At 39.0% G+C, this 21,740-nt stretch overlaps 1 protein-coding gene across 1 annotated transcript in view; it reads right to left on the reverse strand.

Annotated features, from left to right (window-relative positions):
- Positions 1-21,740, reverse strand: part of COL21A1 (collagen type XXI alpha 1 chain) — a 192,925-nt gene that overhangs the window by 103,046 nt on the left and 68,139 nt on the right. The window contains exons 7-10 of the mRNA XM_043510390.1: positions 18,871-18,948; positions 16,949-16,957; positions 14,642-14,725; positions 11,153-11,215 (exon numbers count right to left, since the gene is read on the reverse strand). Of these exons, the coding sequence (XP_043366325.1) occupies positions 11,153-11,215; positions 14,642-14,725; positions 16,949-16,957; positions 18,871-18,948 (234 nt within the window). The remainder of the gene's footprint in view (positions 1-11,152; positions 11,216-14,641; positions 14,726-16,948; positions 16,958-18,870; positions 18,949-21,740) is intronic.

Below are 21,740 nucleotides of genomic sequence, written 5' to 3' on the forward strand. Positions count from 1 at the left end.
ACATCCACACTCTCAATCATAAGGATGACCTCCCTTCTCACTCACAGAATTCCCATGGTGACTAAAGTAATTGCTTCAGCAAAAAATATTAGGAAAGCATTTGATGTATTTTTTTTGAATGTGATAGCTGTTTTGACCATTTGACCATCATTTTTAAAAATTGCTGGTCTTTTAATCTCTGCCTCCTATTGGTTATGTTCTCTCTTCCCCAAACCTCTGCACATGTTCCTCTGTTACCTTATCTCCCTTCTGCTTCTGTCCCTGTTGCCTGATCCTTCTCTATCAATGCACTTGCTTGTCTACTTCTTGTTTCCCTTTTTCCTTGCTCTTCTTGACATGTTGCCCAACTACCTGGTCTTCTCCCCTTGACATACTTGATTAACTGCCTTGCTCATTTCTCCCTTGCTGCATTCTTCTTCCACTGGTGATCCAAAATGGCAGAAGAACCTCCCGTTTCTTCTTCTCTCATTGTATAGCAATAGGTCTGAATACTATCTAGTGCCATGTCTTTACTGTACAGATACAGCTGTGCCGCTGTAAGAGTGCTCGTGTAGTTGTGGTACGCCGATGAGAGAGCTCTTGATTGACATAATAAAACCAGCTCAAAGAGCAGCGGTAGCTATGTCGATTGGAGAGAGTCTACTGCCAACATAGCACTGTGCACACGAGCACTTATGCCTGCAAAATTTACATCACTCAGAGGGGTGTTTTTTCACTCCCCTGCAAGACAAATGTTCGGGTGACAAAAGTGCTAGTGTAGACATGGTCTAAATTGGCTCCTAATTTCCAGCTACTTTTACAGGCCTCCAGGTTTGCCACTGTAGTGAAGATCCTGAACAGTACTGAAAGAGGTGGAAACAAGGAGCAGACTACATCAACATCATCCACAGACTACCACCAAGTGCTCTGCAGACCACCAATCACTCTGGTAATCACTACGCTAGACAATACACAGAAAGGAATAACTATGCATAGAGACTTGCCCCACATTCCTTTATGCACATTCCTGAGGGAGGGATGGGGTGAGTCATTGCTGCAAAGTTGACCACCGAGCACCTTTTGCAGCAGTTTCTGACCTTCTTCTTCTCTCCCCTTCCCCCCCCCCCCCACCACCACCACAAAGCAGATTTCTGTCCTTCTTTGGGTAAGTCCATGCAAATTCTACCCCACCTTTAGTTCTGGTGCAGTCATTTGTGACAGATAAGGACATATGCCACACAAGCAAGAGAGGAATTTTGTGTTACTTTCATGAAAGGCTAAGCTATACAGATCAGAAAGTTTCTAGAAACAAGGCCATGTTAATTAAAAGAATCCAGAAATGAATATGTATGCTATTTAAAATAATAATCTAGAATAGTAATGAACTATCCAGGTCTGGAGTGGCCCCTCTCTGCCTTCAAAGTAAATATGTCGTGTTTAAGAAGCCTAATTTATAGTACGAATTTCCTAATATGAAGGAAATTTCAGAACATTGAGGTGCTTGACACATAGGGATATTTTAGCGACTATAATTCCTGTGGGAAGAGGTAGGTCGCATGAGGCCATATAGTACTACCAAGTAATTATTTCTTGGAATCAAGGGCAGCATGTGCAGCTGCATAGCCATTAAGGATTGTGGAGTTTTCATAGGACAGCAGCTGTAGAAGCTGGATGGAGCTCAAAGTATAAATTCAAGCCCACTACATGCTCACAGGTGGGTGGCAAGAGGGGTCCCAAGTACATAAGAAAGTAATGCCTAGATCCTCAAAGACACTTAGGCACTTAACTCTCATTGGTTATTATTAACTTTTTTTTCTTTCTAAAATGCTGTTGCTGTATCTGGCTACTATACAAAGTTCATTGTGTAAGTATTAAATCATCACAATTATTAGCAACATTTGGATAGTAAGCATGTAACAGAATCCTGCAGCTCAATGTAAAAGGAAAGAGAACCTTCAAATGGTACTTTATTATTAGGTGAGTCTTTTGATAGCTTTAAGAATGTCAAGAACAGTAATCTGAATACTGAGTTTGCAGCTAGATATCTTAGTAATTTCAACCTTGCCAGTTTTAAAGTTCTTCATCACTTACTGAACACTGTAAGAAGACAATAAAAGCTTTTAAAATTCCATGAATGAAGCTAAATAGGGGACTGGAGAATAGCCCAGATTTGTCATCCATCTGTTCAGAGTTCAAATTTTATGAATTAGTGTTTTCATGCATTCTTTTCAACAAGCAGGTTAATAACCTTTCTTCTTTATTGCTCTTAAGTATCCCTTGCATAAGAGCAGAAGATGCTGTTTTATCATGGTGATATTTTGAGTTCTTCCCTGACAAATATAAAGACTCCCTTGGAACAGAGAACAGCCTTTGGGACTGCATAGTCAGGGAGGCCCTTGAATGTTCTGTGGGCCAGCTACTCCAGGCTGCTTTCTCAGCTGGATAAGAGCCCATTAAAATTACTACTTAGATTAAAATAAAATGTTAGACTCATTTACGGAAGCTATTTCTATTATGAGAGTTTAGGTCAAGAAATTGAGTGAGGAGATATATTTTTCTTTTTATTATGGTACTTCAGGTTCTCATTTCTGTGCTTTTGAAGTCAATAGGACTACTCATGTGAGTAGAGACTGTAAAATTGGGCCGAGCCATGCTCATTTCAGTTACTTCAACTAACTTTAAGCTATAAGAATGGGTACATTAAGGAGAGCTGGCGATTACGGCAAAAACAAACAAAAAACAAAACAGAGAATTTCAGCGACTGTTTTTTCACATTTAACAAATGTACTTTGATCGTGTTTGGATCCCACTTACATTTACTTTCCATGAATATTCTAGGAAATAAGTTTACTACAGAAATATTCAGGTAAACACCTAATTTTAGAGTAATGTTTGAGAATATTCATGAAAAGCAAATTTTGAATTTGTCTAACACAAGAAAACTAGTTCTAAGGGATACACACATCTACTTAGAAGATATACACATACAATATGATTTCTATATCCAACCAATACTAAATAACAGTTAAATTGTGAATATTGAACAGCTACAATGAATTGCTCATGCATGATCTTTATACCACAGACAATTCACTGTCATTATTTGAAATTAAATACATTCCTTATGTACTATCTGTGAACAAAGAAACAAGCAACATTTGTTGCCCCACCATACAGTTCAGAGACAATGAATACCAGAAAGAGAGAGGCAAACTGGAGGGAGTGTAGAGATGAGCATCAAAACTGATCTGGGGGCTAGAAATACTCGCTTCCCAGGAAAGATTATAAAAACTACATCATAACCTCAGGTTTTTCATACACACATAATTTGATTAAACAAATAACAAACATGATAACCATCTGCAAGTATATTACGGGGTAAGAGCCAAAAAGCCTTAGGGGGTCTCAAGGGGATATAATCAGGAATAACAAGATTAAAATGAGCAAAGGAAAAGGTATCCTGAACAACAAGACACATTTCCTAACACTAAGGTCCTCGATACTATGGCGAGGGACACTACTGAAAAACCGAATATAGACAGATACAGAGGTCTATTAAACTGAACAAAGGTCTCCCACGTGGATGGGTAAAAGTCCCCTCATTCAAGTCTAAAAAACTAGACTGGAAAGCAGTCAAGAATGTACTGTAAGAAACAATAATGCACTGGCTAGGGCTGGAGATGACCTAATAGGTCTGTGATTTGTTCTTACAAAGAACAAGTGCAAATAGTGACAGCTGAATATTCACAAAATAAGTCAGTTCAGAAAACTGAAGCATTTAGCATTCAGAAAATTGAAGCAAAATTACTTCAATTAATAGGAGTTGCAATTCAACAAATTGCTGCAATTTTTAATCTCTCACTTTCTGCATTATCAGAGGTTCACAATTCTCCTCTAATGTTTTGAGATAGTTTTGTAAATCTTTTCCATATTCACAGAATGTCCATCTTTGTAAATCATGAATCACTAGTTGGGAAAAAATCATGACTGCCAAATTCCAAGGTTACAGAAAGACTATAGAATCAAGTTATTTTTCCTCCATAATTGTTATATTACAAGTCGTTATGCTCCTGGGAAGATGAATTGCATTGAAACAGAAACCAAGAAACATGAAAGGGTATGCAAAAATGACAACAGTTGTTTCCCAAAATTGCTTTGAGTACATCTTAACAGACCCTACAGCAGTAATCCTTGTTTCTTCAATAAGAAACAGTCAGGAAATGTATACCATTGTAGAAATATCTGTTTACTGAAAATCTTAAACCACAATAAAAAGAATAAATAAAATACAGAGAGTCAAATTCTGATTGACATTGGACAGAGACATGTTAGAAAACCTGTGGTCAGCAGCTAAAAGCAAAAAAGAGTGCCAGAATGTTGTCTAGAATCCATCTGGCCATCACTAGGTCTCCTCAGTAGCTATGGCACATATATTTGTCAAGAATTTCTATGAACATCTTTCTGCACCTCTTAAAAGGAACTAAATACAGAGGGTTGTGCACATAAGGATGGTTGTGGTCAGAATAAAAGTACAGATTGCTAATGAGTTTGCAGAGAAAATGCACATTCAAGGAAAAGAAAGTGGAATTATACCTAATTCCTGAGTGATTGAGGAACGGGCAGAGCCTTGACTCAGCCAACTGGCCAGCCCTCGGATGTGAAAATTTGCAGTTTGTATAGGACAGCAGCAAATTACTACCCCCCTCAAACAAGGGAGAAACCATGAGGAAATTTTGCCTCAGGAAGGTGTCTAAGTCACAATGCCTCCAGGGACTATTATTAAGATGAGGCAGTGAGCTCTGGGGATGATGAGTTGGGGGTGCAGGAGGGTGCTCTGAGCTGGGACCGAGGGGTTTGGAGGGCGGGAGGGGATCAGGCTCTGGGCAGCACTTACCTCAAGCTGCTCCTAGAAACAGCAGCATGTCCCCTCTCCGGTTCCTATGATGAGACACGGCCAGGCACTGCCCCTGCAGCTCCCATTGGCTGCAGTTTCTGGCCAATAGGATCTGCAGGGGTGGTGCTTGGGGTAGGGGCAGCATGCGGAGCCTCCCGCTGGTCGCTACATATAGGAGCTGGACTGGGGACATGCTGCTACTTCCGGGAGCCGTGGAGAGTGGGGCAAGACCCCAACCCCATTCCCTGGCTGGAGTGCCGGAGCAGGTCAAGCCCCAGACCCCACTTCCTGGCAGGAGATCGAGGGCTGGATTAAAATGTCTGGAGAGCTGGATGTGGCCCCCAGACCGTAGTTTGCCCAACTCTGCTTTAGACCATTCAAAAGCCAGGATTCTCACCTTTCAAAGAGTGTAAGCATTAATTCTAGCTCTAACAGCTTTCAGAATAATAGCCATTGCAATCTGGTGGTAATTCATACAGTCATAGAATATAAGGGTTGGAAGTGACCTCAGGAGATCATCTAGTCCAACCCCCTGCTCAAAGCAGGACCAATCCCCAATTTTTGACCCAGATCCCTAAATGGCCTCCTCAAGGATTGAACTCACAACCCTGGGTTTAGCAGGCCAATGCTCAAATCACTGAGCTATCCCTCCCCCCAAAGGCACTGCCAAAATTCTGATAATCAGGAAGAGATATCCAACAACACATGTTTAGAATTACAGAACATATGAAGATGAAAAAGAGTACTTGTGGCACCCTAGAGACTAAAATTTATTTGAGCATAAGCTTTCATGAGCTACAGCTCACTTCATTGGATGCATTCAGTGGAAAATACAGTGGGGAGATTTATATACATAGAGAACATGAAACAATGGGTGTTACCATACACACTGTAACCAGAGTGATCACTTAAGGTGAGCTATTACCAGTAGGAGAGCCGGGGAGGGGGGGATACCTTTTGTAGTGATAATCAAGGTGGGCCATTTCCAGCAGTTGACAAGAACGTCTGAGGAACAGTTGGGGGATGAGGGGGGATAAACATGGGGAAATAGTTTTACTTTGTGTAATGACCCATCCACTCCCAGTCTCTATTCAAGCCTAAATTAATTGTATCCAGTTTGCAAATTAATCCCAATTCAGCAGTCTCTCATTGGAGTCTGTTTTTGAAGTTTTTTTGTTGAAGGATAGCCACTTTTAGGTATGTAATCGAGTGACCAGAGAGATTGAAGTGTTCTCCAACTGGTTTTTGAATGTTATAATTCTTGACGTCTGATTTGTGTCCATTTATTCTTTTATGTAGAGACTGTCCATTTTGACCAATGTACATGGCAGAGGGGCATTGCTGGCACATGATGGCATATATCACATTGGTAGATCTGCAGGTGAACGAGCCTCTGATAGTGTGGCTGATGTGATTAGACCCTATAATGGTGTCCCCTGAATAGATATGTGGACACAGTTGGCAATGGGCTTTGTTGCAAGGATAGGTTCCTGGGTTAGTGGTTCTGTTGTGTGGTGTGTGGTTGCTGGTGAGTATTTGCTTCAGGTTGGGGGGCTCTCTGTAAGCAAGGACTGGCCTGTCTCCCAAGATCTGTGAGAGTGATGGGTCGTCCTTCAGGATAAGTTGTAGATTCTTGGTGATGTGTTGGAGAGGTTTTAGTTGAGGGCTGAAGGTGATGGCTAGCGGCGTTCTGTTATTTTCTTTATTGGGCCTGTCCTGTAGTAGGTGACTTCTGGGTACTCTTCTGGCTCTGTCAATCTGTTTCTTCACTTCAGCAGGTAGGTATTGTAGTTGTAAGAATGCTTGATAGAGATCTTGTTGGTGTTTGTCTCTCTCTGGTCACTCGATTACATACCTAAAAGTGGCAATACTTCAACAAAAAAAAAAAAACTTCAAAAACAGACTCCAACGAGAGACTGCTGAACTGGAATTAATTTGCAAACTGGATACAATTAACTTAGGCTTGAAGAGAGACTGGGAGTGGATGGGTCATTATACAAAGTAAAACTATTTCCCCATGTTTATCTCCCCCCCACCCCACACTGTTCCTCAGACGTTCTTGTCAACTGCTGGAAATGGCCAACCTTGATCATCACTACAAAAGGTTCCCCCCCCCCCCCGCTCTCCTGTTGGTAATAGCTCACCTTAAGTGATCACTCTGGTTACAGTGTGTATGGTAACACCCATTGTTTCATGTTCTCTATGTATATAAATCTCCCCACTGTATTTTCCACTGAATGCATCCAATGAAGTGAGCTGTAGCTCATGAAAGCTTATGCTCAAATAAATGTGTTAGTCTCTAAGGCGCCACAGGTACTTCTTTTCTTTTTGCGAATACAGACCAACATAGCTGCTACTCTGAAACCTATGAAAGATGAGAATCTCAGATTTTAAAGAGATTGAAATTTTGTCAGTGGTCCCTTGGGTCATCAGTGCTATTTTAACATTGCTCCAGGACTTAATATACGAAGTCCTGAACTTTAGATCAGTGTAATTTTCAGTTCCTGGAAATAAATACATTTCTTGTACTGTTGCTCTTCACAGTAATACTGTATCCAAAAGGAATCACCATAATTATAACCAACCATTTGTCATCCCCAAGTACATGGCCAAATGTAACTAAACAACCAAACAGGAGAAATGTGGACATTTTATAAAGTATAGAGCAGTATAGAGCTTTCTCTATGTAAATTGCAGAATTAATAAGCTTTACAGTTCCAAACAAGTATTAATCTCATTCTTTCAACACACAGAAACTAAATGTACTACTATCGGTATTTAAAGCTCTTACTAAACACAGAACTTTAAATGTTTTATGAAAAGTAATAAAGACCAAGGCCATATCACTTAATGAGAGCCCAGGAAACTGTAGGAAATCTGTGGAAATGTTTTGAAGAATTTGCAGAACTTTTTTAAAGCAAATTGATCAAAATATACATGAAAAAAAATAACTGCAAATTTTGGACCCAAATATAGACTTTGCCAAAATGCAAGTTATTCTTATCAGAATTTTGGTTTCAGCCCATCTCTAGTTACCTGGTACATAACACCATAAGATCGGCCATACTAGATCAGCCCAATGGTCCATCTAGCTCAGTATCCTGTCTCTGACAGCAGCCAGTGCCAGATGCTTCAGAGACAATGAACAAACGGGGCAATTTCAAGTGATCCATCCCGTTTTCCAGTCCCAGCTTTGGACAGTTGAAGATTTAGGGAGCCCCAGCACATGGGGAGGCATCCGTGACTATCTTAGCTTATAGCCATTAATGGACCTATCCTCCATGAACTTACCTAATTTCTTTTTACTCCAGTTTTATTTTTTGCCTTCACAACATCCCCTAGCAATGAGTTCCACGGGCTGACTGTGTGTGAAGAAGTACTTCCTTATGTGTGTTTTAAACCTGCTGCCTATTAATTTCATTGGGTCACTCATAGTTCTTGTGTTATGTGAAAGAGTAAATGACACTTCCCTATTCACTTTCTCCATACCAGTCATGATTTTATAGGCTTCTATCAGATCCCTCCCTTAGTCATCTCTTTTCTAAGCTGGACAGTCCCAGATTTTTTAATTTCTCCTCATATGGAAGCTGTTCCATACCCCTAATCATTTGTGTTGACTTTCCCTTCACTTTTTTCAATTCTTATATATCATTTTTGAGATGGGAGGACCAGAACAGCACACAGTGTTCAAGGTGTGGACATACCATGGATTTATATAGTAGCATTATGATATTTTCTGACTTATTATCTATCCCTTTCCTAATGGTTCCTAACATTGTTAGCTTTTTTGACTGCTGCTGCACATTAAGCAAATATTTTCAGAGAACTAGCCACAAAGATGCCAAGATCTCTTTCTTGAGCAGTAACAGCTAATTTATACCTCATCATTTTGTATGTATAGTTGGGATTATGTTTTCCAATGTACATTACTTTACATTTATCACCATTGAATTTCATCTCCCATTTTATCATCCCGTCATTCAGTTTTGTGAAATCCCTTTGTAACTCTTCTCAGTCAGCTTTGGACTTAACAATCCTGAGTAATTTTGTATCAGCTGCAATCTTTGCTACCTCACTTTTCACCCCCTTTTCCCAATCATTTATGGTAAATTATTTAAACCTTAAGGACCCAACTGTATCGCCCTTAAACACAACTAGGACTCTCACTTGTAAAGGATTTTTTGCCCCCCTCACCTTCCCAGGACAAGAGGGAATTTGGAGAGGAATTATGACTCTGAATCACAGGTTCTTCATGGTTCTTCTCCTGGGGTGGCACAGCTACATAGTGCCCCATATACAGAGCTGAGCTGAAAGGCTCAGTCTAGTTCTTGGCTGCTCATCTCTTACTTCTCTCCAGTTTGTCCATTTCTGATAATACAGTGGAAATTTAACACAATATTCCTGCTGCAGTCTCACCAAAACTGTAGAACATTATCTCCATGGCATGGTGCCACTGTTTAAACTGTATTAGCCTTCTCTGCAGTCAACTTCCCCCACCCCTTTTTTGCCCATCTTTCTAAAGTCCCCTTTTTATCTTCATCCTTAATGATGTTTGCAAAAAGAAAAGGAGTACTTGTGGCACCTTAGAGACTAACAAATTTATTTGAGCATAAGCTTTCGTGAGCTACAGCTCACTTCATCGGATGCTCCTTCAAATTTGTACCACCTGAAAATGCTGTGAACATGATATTTCCTCCTCTACCACATTAACAAGGAAGATTTTAAATAAGACTGGATCTGTGGTACCCCCACTAGACATTTTCTGCAAACTCAATACATTGCAGTATAGCCTTATTCTTAGTTTGTATTCTTCATCAGTTTTCATCCTACAATATTAGTTTCCAAAGGACAACCCATTTATACAGAAAACTGAAGGCTTATTCCAGTTAACCTCTGTCCTTCACCATCATCTTCCATGTCCTATTTGAATGTTTGCACTTCCAGTTTGATCATTATTCATATTAAGATATGTATGTTGCTAGTGATGTGCATCAGCAAGTCTTTCCTAATGTCCAAGTATCCATTTAGAGCTGATCATTTACTCCTCCCCAGTAAAAACAAAAGGGTAAACATTATTAAAAATTAACAACCCCTAATATAGGTGTGTGTGTGTACACGCGTGTGTGTGTGTACACACACATGTATATGCACTCACAGATTTCTTCCATTTCTTTCACTAGAATTATTTCTCCATTTCATAGTAGCTGCCAGATAAATTATTCACTTTTCAAAATTAAACTATTTTTAAATGCCCTCCACTGTCTTTTGCATTTTTTACAACAAAACTCTAAAAAGCCACATTGGGGTCTATACTCTTAGGCCAGGAATTTGGGTGGTCGAAGTCTCTGAATCTTTCACCTTTATCGTCCCAATACACCTGAGGCACACACACACAGTGGCTCAGGAACACAAAATGAAACCTATGAACTGTCAGCATTTACTGAGCATTAAGATCTTGGGTCTCAACTTCTCAGAAGCTTCCACTTCCATCAGAGTCCTGATTTCTTTTATGGAACCTAAAGGTACTTTACTATTGGGGATTTTTAATACAATTTAAAAACAATTCTAAAACTAAAAACCAAACTGACCATCACCAAATTTGACATTTTCATCATAGAAACACCTGTCATTCACCTACTGTTTTCATAAAACATACATTCATAAATGAACAATAGTAAATTAAAAAACAAACTGCAGTGTGTGGGTATATACAGTATTTTTCAGTCATCTGTATTTCAAAGCAGAGTATTATTTTTCATTCTAATTCTGGGATACTCTTGTACAAGAAACCCTAAACATTTTTGAGCACAATATAAGGGTCATATTAACACTGAGAAGAAGTAAACTGCTTATTGGGTTGTTGCTTTAAGCCATTGTATCCACGCATGTCACATGAAGAGATCAGTTTAAGATTTGTACTTCGGATTCAAATGTCCCACAAATTTAGGGATGTTCCTATCCTGGGTTTTCATTCAGGCAAGTCTTTAGTTTCATGCTATCATTCTGATGGCTTTTAATCTAACATAATCAAAATGTTCATAGAATTGTTAAATTCTGATTTCAGAGTAGCAGCCGTGTTAGTCTGTATTCGCAAAAAGAAAAGGAGTACTTGTGGCACCTTAGAGACTAGTCTCTAAGGTGCCACAAGTACTCGTTAAATTCTGATGTATCTTAGCCTATAATTCACAATGCTATAGAACACAACATATTAAAGATTTTTTCCTTTACCGTTAGTTTTGCATTTACAGTACTTTATATGACTAAGTTTTTAGTACTCACAGGCTTACCATCTGGACCAGGCTGTCCAGGATAACCATGATTCCCAGGTTGTCCAGGGTCTCCCTGCAAAAAAGTTATACATTAGAGCACAAAGAAATATGAAAGAAGTTTACAATTAGTTGAAAGTAACTTTTATCCAAGCATATTTCTGAGCTTCAGGAACTCAGGTCTTCAAGGAATATTGTTCCACAGAACATTGGCTGTAAGCCCAGATAATTTTTTTGGAAGAGTAATTGCTATAATACAAAGGGCTTGATCCTGTAATCCCTCTATGGGAAAAAAACTCCCACTGACTTCTTATGTAGGGCTTGAAAGATTGGGCCCTAAGGATACCCCATAATATCCCATATTTAGGATGTTATAGAACATGAAAAAGAAAACAGTAGAAATAAAAACAAATAAAAAACTCGATAAAATATGTTGGTCAATATCACCCTGAACCAAACTTCATCTGTCTGTAGGTCTCTACCAAGGATTATCCTGATGCCAGTTTTTTATTGAGTTTGGCTCCAATTAAAGTGAAACAGCCAAGATGGACATGGTTAAACCTTTTAATCAACAGCTACTGCCTCAAGGTGCTTATCCTTTGTAATCCCTCTTAGAGCTATAGCCAATGCATACAGAAGTCAGTGGGAGTCTTTCCAACTATTTCAATGTGGTTTGGATCAGGCCCATAAAAAAAAGGAAAAGAAAACTGCAGTTTCCCAAAGATAACTAGGCCATCTTTATGATCACAAAGCAAAACCACCAAAAATATTCTTACTCAATATATTAGCTCATTGTATTTGAATGCTCTCAGTTTAATTTACCAACAAAGGATCTGATCCTGGTCCTTTGTCTCAAACATCAATGGCAAAATTCCCATTGACTTTAAAAAGGACAAAGATTTGGTTCCAAACAACAGTTTACTACTGTAAGAACTGCAGAGCACATGCAGTTCTGGAATAGTAAACCAGACTGTGTTCAGCCACACACATTGTCAGCAAAATTACCAGGTAAATTTCTGATGATACAGGAAAAGGAAGATCACAGATTGAGTCTTAAAGCCTAGTTTGAACTGGAAATGTGAGAAGTCATTTGACAACATGTAAATTGAGCAAGTTTAATATTGAATCCAGTGACAAAGAATATAGAATCCCCCAATAATGTCATTTATACAAAGTCACAGTATGTAAGTATACCTTTGAAAAATATTTCAAAACTGAGATTCTGAAATTAGTCAACTAAATCTACATTTAGGAACCTAAATAAAAGTGGTCTGACACTGAAAGGTGCTGAGCTAACGGTAAAAAAGACTCCACTGGGAATTCCAGATCCTCAGCTCCTTCAAAAATTAGGCCACTTTCATTTAGATGCCTAATGCGGATTTAAATGACTAATTTTGGTCTTAGTGGTTATACCACCAAAAATAAAATTGCTTTTTTGTAAAGAGCATCTAATGTTATTAGGTAACATAATAAACAATGGATTGAAAACGACTGGATTTAGAAACAGCCATATAAAAATTTAGAGTGTTGCAAAGAGTGTCTTAAATAACAAGCCACTAATTATTTGGTACTACTGCATATTCAGATTACGAATAAAAAACAATATTAAAATAACGTTAAGGTGGTAAAGTCCAGCACACAAAAGTTAGGACATGCTATAATTAGGGCCCTACCAAATTCACGGCCATTTAAAACACATCGCGAACTGTGAAATCTGGTCTCTCCCCATGAAATCTGGTCCTTTGTGTGCTTTTACCCTATACTATACAGATTTCACAGGGGACACCAGTTTTCTCAAACTGGGGGTCCTAACCCAAAAGGGAGTTGCGGGGGGGGGGGGGGAAATCACAAGATTATTTTAGGGGGTCATGGTATTGCCACACTTACTTCTGTGCTGACTTCAGAGCTGGGTGGCCGGAGAGCAGCGGCTGTTGGCTGGGCGTACAGCTCAGAAGGCAGCACCCCGCCAGCAGCAGCGCAGAAGTAAGGGACAATACCATACCATGCCACCCTTACTTCTGCGCTGCTGCCTTCAGAACTGGGCAACCGGAGAGTGGCAACGGCTAACTGAGGGCCCAGCTCTGCAGGCAGTAGCGCGGAAGTAAGGGTAGCAATACCGTACCATGCCATCATTCCGTGCTGCTGCTGGCGGCAGCTCTGCCTTCAGAGCTGGGCTCTTGGACAGCAGCCGCCGCTCTCCCTCTGCTCAGCTCTGGAGGCAGTGATACTGCCAGCAGCAGCGCAAAAGTAAGGGTAGTAGCACCGCAAGCACCCCCTACAATAATCTTGCAAACCCCCCCCGCGACACACACACACACACACACACACACACCCCTCCTTTTTGGGTCAGGACCCCTACAATTATAAACACTGAAATTTCAGATTTAAAAAGCTGAAATCATGAAAATTACAATTTTTAATATCCTATAACTGTGAAATTGACCAAAAGACCAAGAATTTGGTAGGGCTCTAGCTATAATTAAAGTTGTCTGTGCAATCTTAATTCAGCTTCCTTGTGTCTAAATGTTAGGATAATCTTGTCCAGCATGACATGGGAAATCTGTGACACAGCCAGGAACAAAAATCACACTGTACTGGGACCTAATTAGGACCTCACTGTACTGGGTCCTAATGCAAAATTCCTTTCTCTTCTTGCAGTCCTCTGTCTCATGCACTATCCAGTTGTGCACTGAATGCAGCAGGGTTCCTGCTAGAACAAATAGTATATGGTCATGCAATTCAAGCTTGCATATCTACTAGGAGGCCTAATTAAGATTGCCTGGGCCACCTAATGCTGTCATTTCCTAACTTTTGAGTGCTTTACTGTTCTTGTAAGTACTTCCCTAGGTTTTGTTTAAAAATGCAAAGAAAAAACAAGAAATTCTATCACGTGAAACTATAATAACTCCTGAAATGGATCATCAGCTGAAATGCCCATCCACTTGAGGTAACGGAGTAACTGCTAGCTGTTATCTTCAGTGTGGACCAGCCACTAGTGGTTGATGCAACATGCACTTCACCACTGCTTCATCACTAGTCAGAGGCTATAAAGGTCAACTAAACCCAAAGCAGCCCCCAGCAGATTTTTAAATATGAATTGCAAATTAAGAAAAGTTGAGAAATTGTCATTTCTCCAGGATCAGATTTTCCATTTCAAACCATGTTAGGATTTCATTATTAGACAATGATCGTAAGGGGGTTGAAGTTATTTACTGGAGAGTAGCTATGAAATTTGAAAGTAAATGAATATCTAATTTTCTTAAAAAATTTAAATGACATTTAGCTTATCAAGAGTTATGGAATCAGTAGCTGATTAATTACATCTGTCAGAGTCTGATCTTGCAAGTTGGCAACTACCAGCAACTCCCATTGGCTTCAATAGGAGCAGAATTAGGCTCACTGTGGCTTCTTCCTTACACAATGACCTTATAACATAGAAGGTAAAAGCACCACTGAAAAGTAGATTTTTAAAAATAAGAAAATTAAAGAAAACTCTACTCACTTTTGGGCCTGGAGGCCCTTGTTTTCCTGGAGGACATATACAAGGAGCAGGCGTGGAGCCTACATCACTAGGGCCATTCATACACTACCAAAAATAAAAATGATCAACAACATACATGTAAAACCATAAATCAATATATTACAACTAACTGCATTAACATGACAAAATATAGGACTGACTTTATTTTTATTTATATATAGCACAACTCTGAGTTATTTAACATTTGTTTAATCAGAACTCCTGCCTAAATGTATATCAGTCATGTCCCTGAGCAACTTTGCAGCCATGAATTCTTGTCCCACTTCTCCAAAACCCTGATAGCTCTTAGACCATTCAGAAAAAACAGATTTCTACTGTAGTTAAAGTGTGTTCTTTTTTGAAGAAATTACAGCTACAAATAGAGCTGGTCAAATTATTCTTTGGGAATAAATTAGTTAATGAATGAAGTCTCTTTTCCATTTTTAAATCATTCAGAAAGATTCCAATCACCAGTTACATGAATCATTAAAGATTAGTAAAAAATCCATTCAATAATTTTAGATGTCACCACTGTGGCTTTCATTTATGATACATCAAAGTACTTCATCTGGAACATCTAATAATTGTTCAGATATCTGATGCTGAAGTTCAGCCAAGTTTATGTTATGAAATAGTGATGGCTTCATTCCAGACATATCTGCTGATTTTTTCCCTTTTCCATTTATAGACAAGACTATTTATATCTACACCCTCATAAAATTTAACAACAATCTCATAGTGATCTTCAGAGTATTTTCAGTAATCAACATTCAAAATATGCATCACATTGACCAGATTTTATGATCTATGAACTATGGTGACAATACCAGTGCACACAAGTAATCATGGGTGCATGCAATAAGGGTTGCAGAAAATACCCCCTGACTTATAAAACATACATAAAACATATATAAAAATACTGGGCCTGAGTCTCCCCTGATGTCTACGAATAAAAATCAGAAGTAACCCCAAAGAAATAAGCTGATTTATAACATTTAAAATTGGTTTCAGTTGAATGAAAAATAGGTCCATTATTCCTTACACAAAAAACAAATTCATTACAAAAAAATACACAACACATCTGGCTTCCCATAGAGTAAATGCTCAAACGATGTTACATAAAACCTGAAGATTTAGATTGTCCCATACACACAGGAAGAAAGACATGCTGCAAGGGATGTGGTTTAATTAGACCACAACTTTATTGACTTAACAAATCTGGGAACTATCTGGCAAAAACACATACAATGCACATCATGATTCCTTCCTTAACCATTTCAACCTGGTGGAGTGCCGCCATCAGCCCTCACCCCTCCACAGCTGGTTTCTGCCCATTGCTGAGACCTCACCACCCCCCTTGCATGAAGGTTAAGGAGCAGGGGAGAAACAGTTGCCTCCTCACTGTACCAGACATTAGGAGCCCAATTCCCATTCCCTAGATTCTTTAAGGGATTCCTTCCCCTAAGCCCACTTCCAACCCCAGTTTATGAGAGAACTGAACCCCCTATGGGATAAGTACCTGTACTGGATGCCTGCCACCTGCTGTGTCATAACAATTTGAACCTAAATTACCCCTAACAGGTCCCTGAGCTGCTTGGGCATGAGAGGGGGCTCAAGCTGGAGGTCAAACCCAGCCCCCCAATCAGGCAATGCCTTTCCCTCTCCTCCTGGCTAGCCTCTTCCCAGCCCGAGGGAGCAGGCAAAGCGAGCCAATACGCTTTCTTCTGCCAGTCCAGAAAAAGCTCCCTCCCAACATTGAGGTTGTGGGGTTTGCATTCTGAGCTATGCAAGAGTAGGTTTTGTATTGAATTTAGCATTTATTATTTACATATTCCAAATAATATATTGCACCTTAATCTGTAAGGTGTTGTGTAACACGGACTTTTAAAGGTTCTTAGTAGAGGGCTCCTAGTGGAATATTCTCTCAGAGTGAAATTGATAGTTTTCACTTATATTTCATAAGTCTAGTTTGTGTCAAAAACAACTGTAATTGAACTGAAGCCAATAGGAGCCACAGGTTCTCAGAACATCCAAAAATCACGCCACTTATTCCAGTGCTCACATGTGGATTTAGAACTAGATGTTTTACTTTAGAGACCCAAATTGAAAATGTTTGCCCATTGACAATACAGTTTTGATTAACTGGATTCCATTAATTTTAGTTTTTTGCAAACCACTTTCCATCTCTCGAAACAAACTGCACATTACCAGCTGATGGCATAATACTGAGAATATAAAAAAGTAAATACTACCTTAAATTGAGTTTGAGTGGTTTATGATTGAGCTTACCTCTCCATTCTGAAATGAAAAGAAACAGTTTAAGAATGTCGCAATATTTGTAAAGGAAAATATAATTTCTTATAACCAGTTCCCTAATAGCAGGTGTGAAGTCCCTGCCCACTTCATCTCCTAACTCAATATCTGGGTAAATCCTGTGTGGCCATGCAAGGGTATGGAGAGGACTGACTTTTACTTTCCCTTCCCTCCCTTTGTGCCAGTGTAGGACACAGCCACACATTAGCCCATGGATTGTATAATTGCGATGAGATTTCTGGTATCTGTAATAGCACAGAATGATACATTCTGAAATCTCCTAGCACATCAGGAGTGAATTACCACATCATTACCTTTAATAGGATCCTCATGCAAGTGCTGAGCAAGCAAAACCATGCTTAGTTTATAAACTCTAACACAGCTAGAATCCAAAGTGATATGGCCACAGTGCTATGCACCCTTTGACACGTCACTGCATCTTCAGATTTTCACAGTGATATATAAATTTCTTTTATGACAAAAGCAAGTGAAACCAAACTGGCAAAAAGGGATCTTTTTGTCTGGATTTGATAATGCAGAATGTAGTGGGTTTGCATTTATTTTCTGAATCCCATTACCAATTTGTAAATATCAAGATGATGCAATCCTGCAATCAAGTTGACAAAGCTTTATAGAGAGAATTATATCCAGTAAGTTTAAATTTATTGTAGGCTTTGAAGCTCAGCTCCCATTTAAGAACCTAAACAAGAGCTGGATGTATAGCTCTTTAAAATCTATCAGTACCTATGGCCAAGCTTGCCAAACAGCTCAGTGTCCAATAAGCTGAGCTCTTTTGAAAATCTAACTACTTATTTGGTGTTTAAGTAGGAATTGAGCTCTTTCCAAAAATTGACCATAAGCGTCACAATGGCAGCTGCTAGACACTGCACAGTTCTGTAAATCTAGCTGTTAGTTAGGTGCTGAAATAGGAGCTGAACTCTTTACAACATTTGGCCCCACGTGGTTTAGACTTCCCTGCACCATTCTATGAACAACTAACATTTCAATATAAAATGAACACCAACAAACCAAGTAAGGACAGAGCCACTTTTAGGTCAGTCTTCAGCTCCATGAACCTGGACATGAACTGATTAGGACTTCAGTTTTGTCTCATCCAAAACATATTGGATGAAATCCAGGCCTTATTGAAGTCAATTGGAATTTTGCCACCAACTTCAATCAGGATACTTTGACATGAAATTCTAATTTAAAAAGCTAGAAACATAGTTCTGTTGAATAGATAATAGATTTTAGAGATTAGGGGATTTCTGATGAGTGCAGTAATAAAAATACTTTGCACTTAAAGTAGATAGATCTTTCATCAATAGCATCAAGGCACTTAGTATCTCAAAGTATTTGTCACACAAGATTTAGACAGGTTTCAGAGTAGCAGCCGTGTTAGTCTGTATTCGCAAAAAGAAAAGGAGTACTTGTGGCACCTTAGAGACTAACAAATTTATTAGAGCATAAGCTTTCGTGAGCTACAGCTTGAGCTGTAGCTCACGAAAGCTTATGCTCTAATAAATTTGTTAGTCTCTAAGGTGCCACAAGTACTCCTTTTCTTTTTACAAGATTTAGAGTTCACTTTGTACTGATTTCCCATTTGCACCTTCTAGTAAGTAGTAATATTTTAAGACCTCTAAGGATGCCTTTCTAGGAAAATACAAAAAAGTCTTATAAAATATGTTTGTTCTAAAACTAGGTTGCTAGATGACAGACATGTAGCAGTTACCTGTTTGAACATTATAGAATTAGTTCCTCAAATTCCAGAAGGAATTTGTTTACGCTAGTTAAATAAATGCAGGAATGTTTATTTTAAGAGCTCATTATTAAGATAGCCCTTGTATTAAGTTATAAAATATCAAACAATCCTTGAAAAGTTCATCAATCATACTCACAAATCCCGGGATTTCACAAGCTGTTTCTCGGTTGTTTTGTTCTGGGTCACAGTAGATTCTTAGTTTCTGGACATCAAACTATAATTCAAAGCCAAATACATTGTTCAGGAGAAATTAAATGTTAATCCTTTGAGATAACATCAATGGATTTAAAATACAGTCTCCCTTAAATGGTATTAGTTGATAATATAACAAACAAAAAACCCATTTGAAGTCACATAAGGTTGTCAGACAATGACAGAATGTAGTTAGTGATAGCATTTTAGCCACACTGCTCCCACTGACCGATGTGTACATTACTTTGACATTTCATGGGTAAACAGGACGACTTATGGAAAAATCAATCTCATTTATTTTCAAAAAACAGTAGAAATCATTGGCCCCAATCTTTGGGCGTGGATGAGGAATGTACAGTACAATATACTAAACTGTTTATGGTAAATCTTTCCTTTATTCTATCTCTGTACAGTACCAGTATCCATAATATCTAGATTATTGTGAAATCAGCCTCCCTTCCCATACTTCTGATTCAGATCCAATAGGCTTCTTTCAGTAGAGGCTTTCAGAATACATTGTCAATAAAAAATGAAATACACCATTTAATGGGAGCTTCTAGTCTTTCATAATAGATTTTAATATAGTAATGTTCCACCAAACTGACTATTACTGTAGAACAAGATGTGTCATGATGTTGAGAAATAGAATCTCAGTAATTACAGACGGAAAACAAAAAACATTTAGGTTATAAAGACCATCCTTCTGGCAGTGCAAAGTTGTTCCCTACTGTACATTTTCTAGTGCTTTTTACAGGTTAATTTTAAACATCTCAGGCAGGGGTCTCATAAAATTCCACATTCCTAAATCTTTTCTTAATTTCAGGCAAAATTTCCTGGCAGTGACATTTATTAACTAAGGAACAGCCTTCTTAAGAAAGTGGTTGAATCCCCATTCCTGAAGCTATTTTAAAAACTAGATTGCACAAGGCTATCCAAATATAATGTAGGGAATAATGCTGATTTGGCAAGAAGGATGGATTAGAAGACCTTGTATATCTCTTCCATCTCTAATTCCAGTAAAAATAAATGTCTGAGATTCTACAAGAAATCTGCAACACCATCCAGTCTTTCTTGGAGAGAACCATTTTACAAAATGAACAAAATCTCATTGGGAACACTGACTCACAGACAGATCATGCAGTTGCCTAAAATTTGTTTAAGAGATTATAAAAAAAAGAGGTCTCAAGCATTCTTGAAAATAAATAAAATGCAGGATACCCAGACAGAGAACTGCTGAAGGTCTAAAAACCAGACAATTTATTTGTGATGGGGTATGGCACCACACAAGCCTCAATAGGGTTAATTAGGGCTTGAGAAGCCAATTAGGTCAGCTGGTGTCACCTCACAGAAGGAGGGCCACAGTGAAGTGAAAGTGAAGCCTGCTGGACCAGCACTATAAAGCCACCTATGAAAGGGCTGGGCCAATACAAAGCCAAAAAACTGAGAGTAGAATGGGGCTGCAGGGGAAAGAATCTTCCATAACTCCCTCGAATGAGGGAGGTCATCAGGGACAAGGAGGAAGTACAGGAGGAGAGTAAGGACTCGGAGCCTGTCCTGGAGTAAGGAGTCTGGCAAGAGGCTAGGAGGGGTGAAGTAGTCATGGGGAATAGAGAGTAAGCTCCAGTAGAAACCCAGAACCAGGAAACAAAAGACAGGGAGGTTTTGTCAGAAGAAGCCCAGGGAAACAGCGACAGGGCAGGGACTGAGGACCTGGATTGCTGGTTATAGTGTCCCTGGGCTGGAACATGGTGTAGCAGGTGGGCCTGGATTTCTCTGCCAGCCAGTGCAATAGTAGCACGGAGCCCAAGGAGGGGCTCAACACCTTTCCAGTGATGGCATTTGGATAGATGTCTTCCAGGACTTTGTAATCCTTAAACGATGCACTAAATTGGAACCTGGCCAGAAGGCCAAGTTATCACAAGAGAGACTGTTGCAGTGTGAGCAATGAGCAGCAAGGGGATACCCATGCAGCAAGAGCTACGTTCCCAGATCTAGACGCAAGGAGGCACACTAGCAGTGAGTGGGAACCCTGTAACATTCTGCTTTAATCTCTGTGCATATTCAAGCACCCTGATGATGAAAAACGTAATCTATCTTTAAAAAGTCTGACTGTTTAACTTGTTAAATCTTTCAATATAAACAGCTGAGAGAAAACAAAAGAAAATAAATCTTTCAAAGAAACCAAAAAAATTAATCTAATTTAAGTAACTCAATATTTTGCAGAGTTGCCGCTCTTAGTCTCAGTCTAATTAATAACTTCTTGTACCACACGGTTATAAATCAGGAAATCATAAGAAATTAACAACTGGATTTAATTTATTTAGCAAACATCTGGAATGCTTTATGTACTGTAGTTTTATTGCTAGCAATTACTAACAAAGCTGAAATTTTGCTTACTTTTTTGTGGTAGCACATAGCTATTGAAAAAAGGTGTTTTACGTTCCTTAAATAGATCAAAAATACTTGCAGGCTTTTCCATATTTTATTCTGGCGGACTAGAACACAACATTGACAACTTGCAAGCACCATAAAGGCAGCACAGCAGCAACTCAACTGCATATATTATGTGCTTTATGTTTCCTGTAACCCAGTGATGGGACAGTAGCTGCTTGCAACTTTTATTCTCTCCTCAATATGCACAAGTAATTCCTCTGACATGAGTGGAAATTATGTGAAAGTATCAAGAAGAGACCAAGCACCCTTTCTTTACATAAGTGATTCCCAATTTTGAAGGGCAACTGTCATTACACTAATTTAACATCTCAGCTGTTTCAACTAGCAACCACCTTCCCCTTCCGTCAGTTGGTGTACTCA

Source organism: Dermochelys coriacea, chromosome 3, assembly GCF_009764565.3.
Source record: "Dermochelys coriacea isolate rDerCor1 chromosome 3, rDerCor1.pri.v4, whole genome shotgun sequence".
NCBI lineage: Eukaryota > Metazoa > Chordata > Testudines > Dermochelyidae > Dermochelys > Dermochelys coriacea.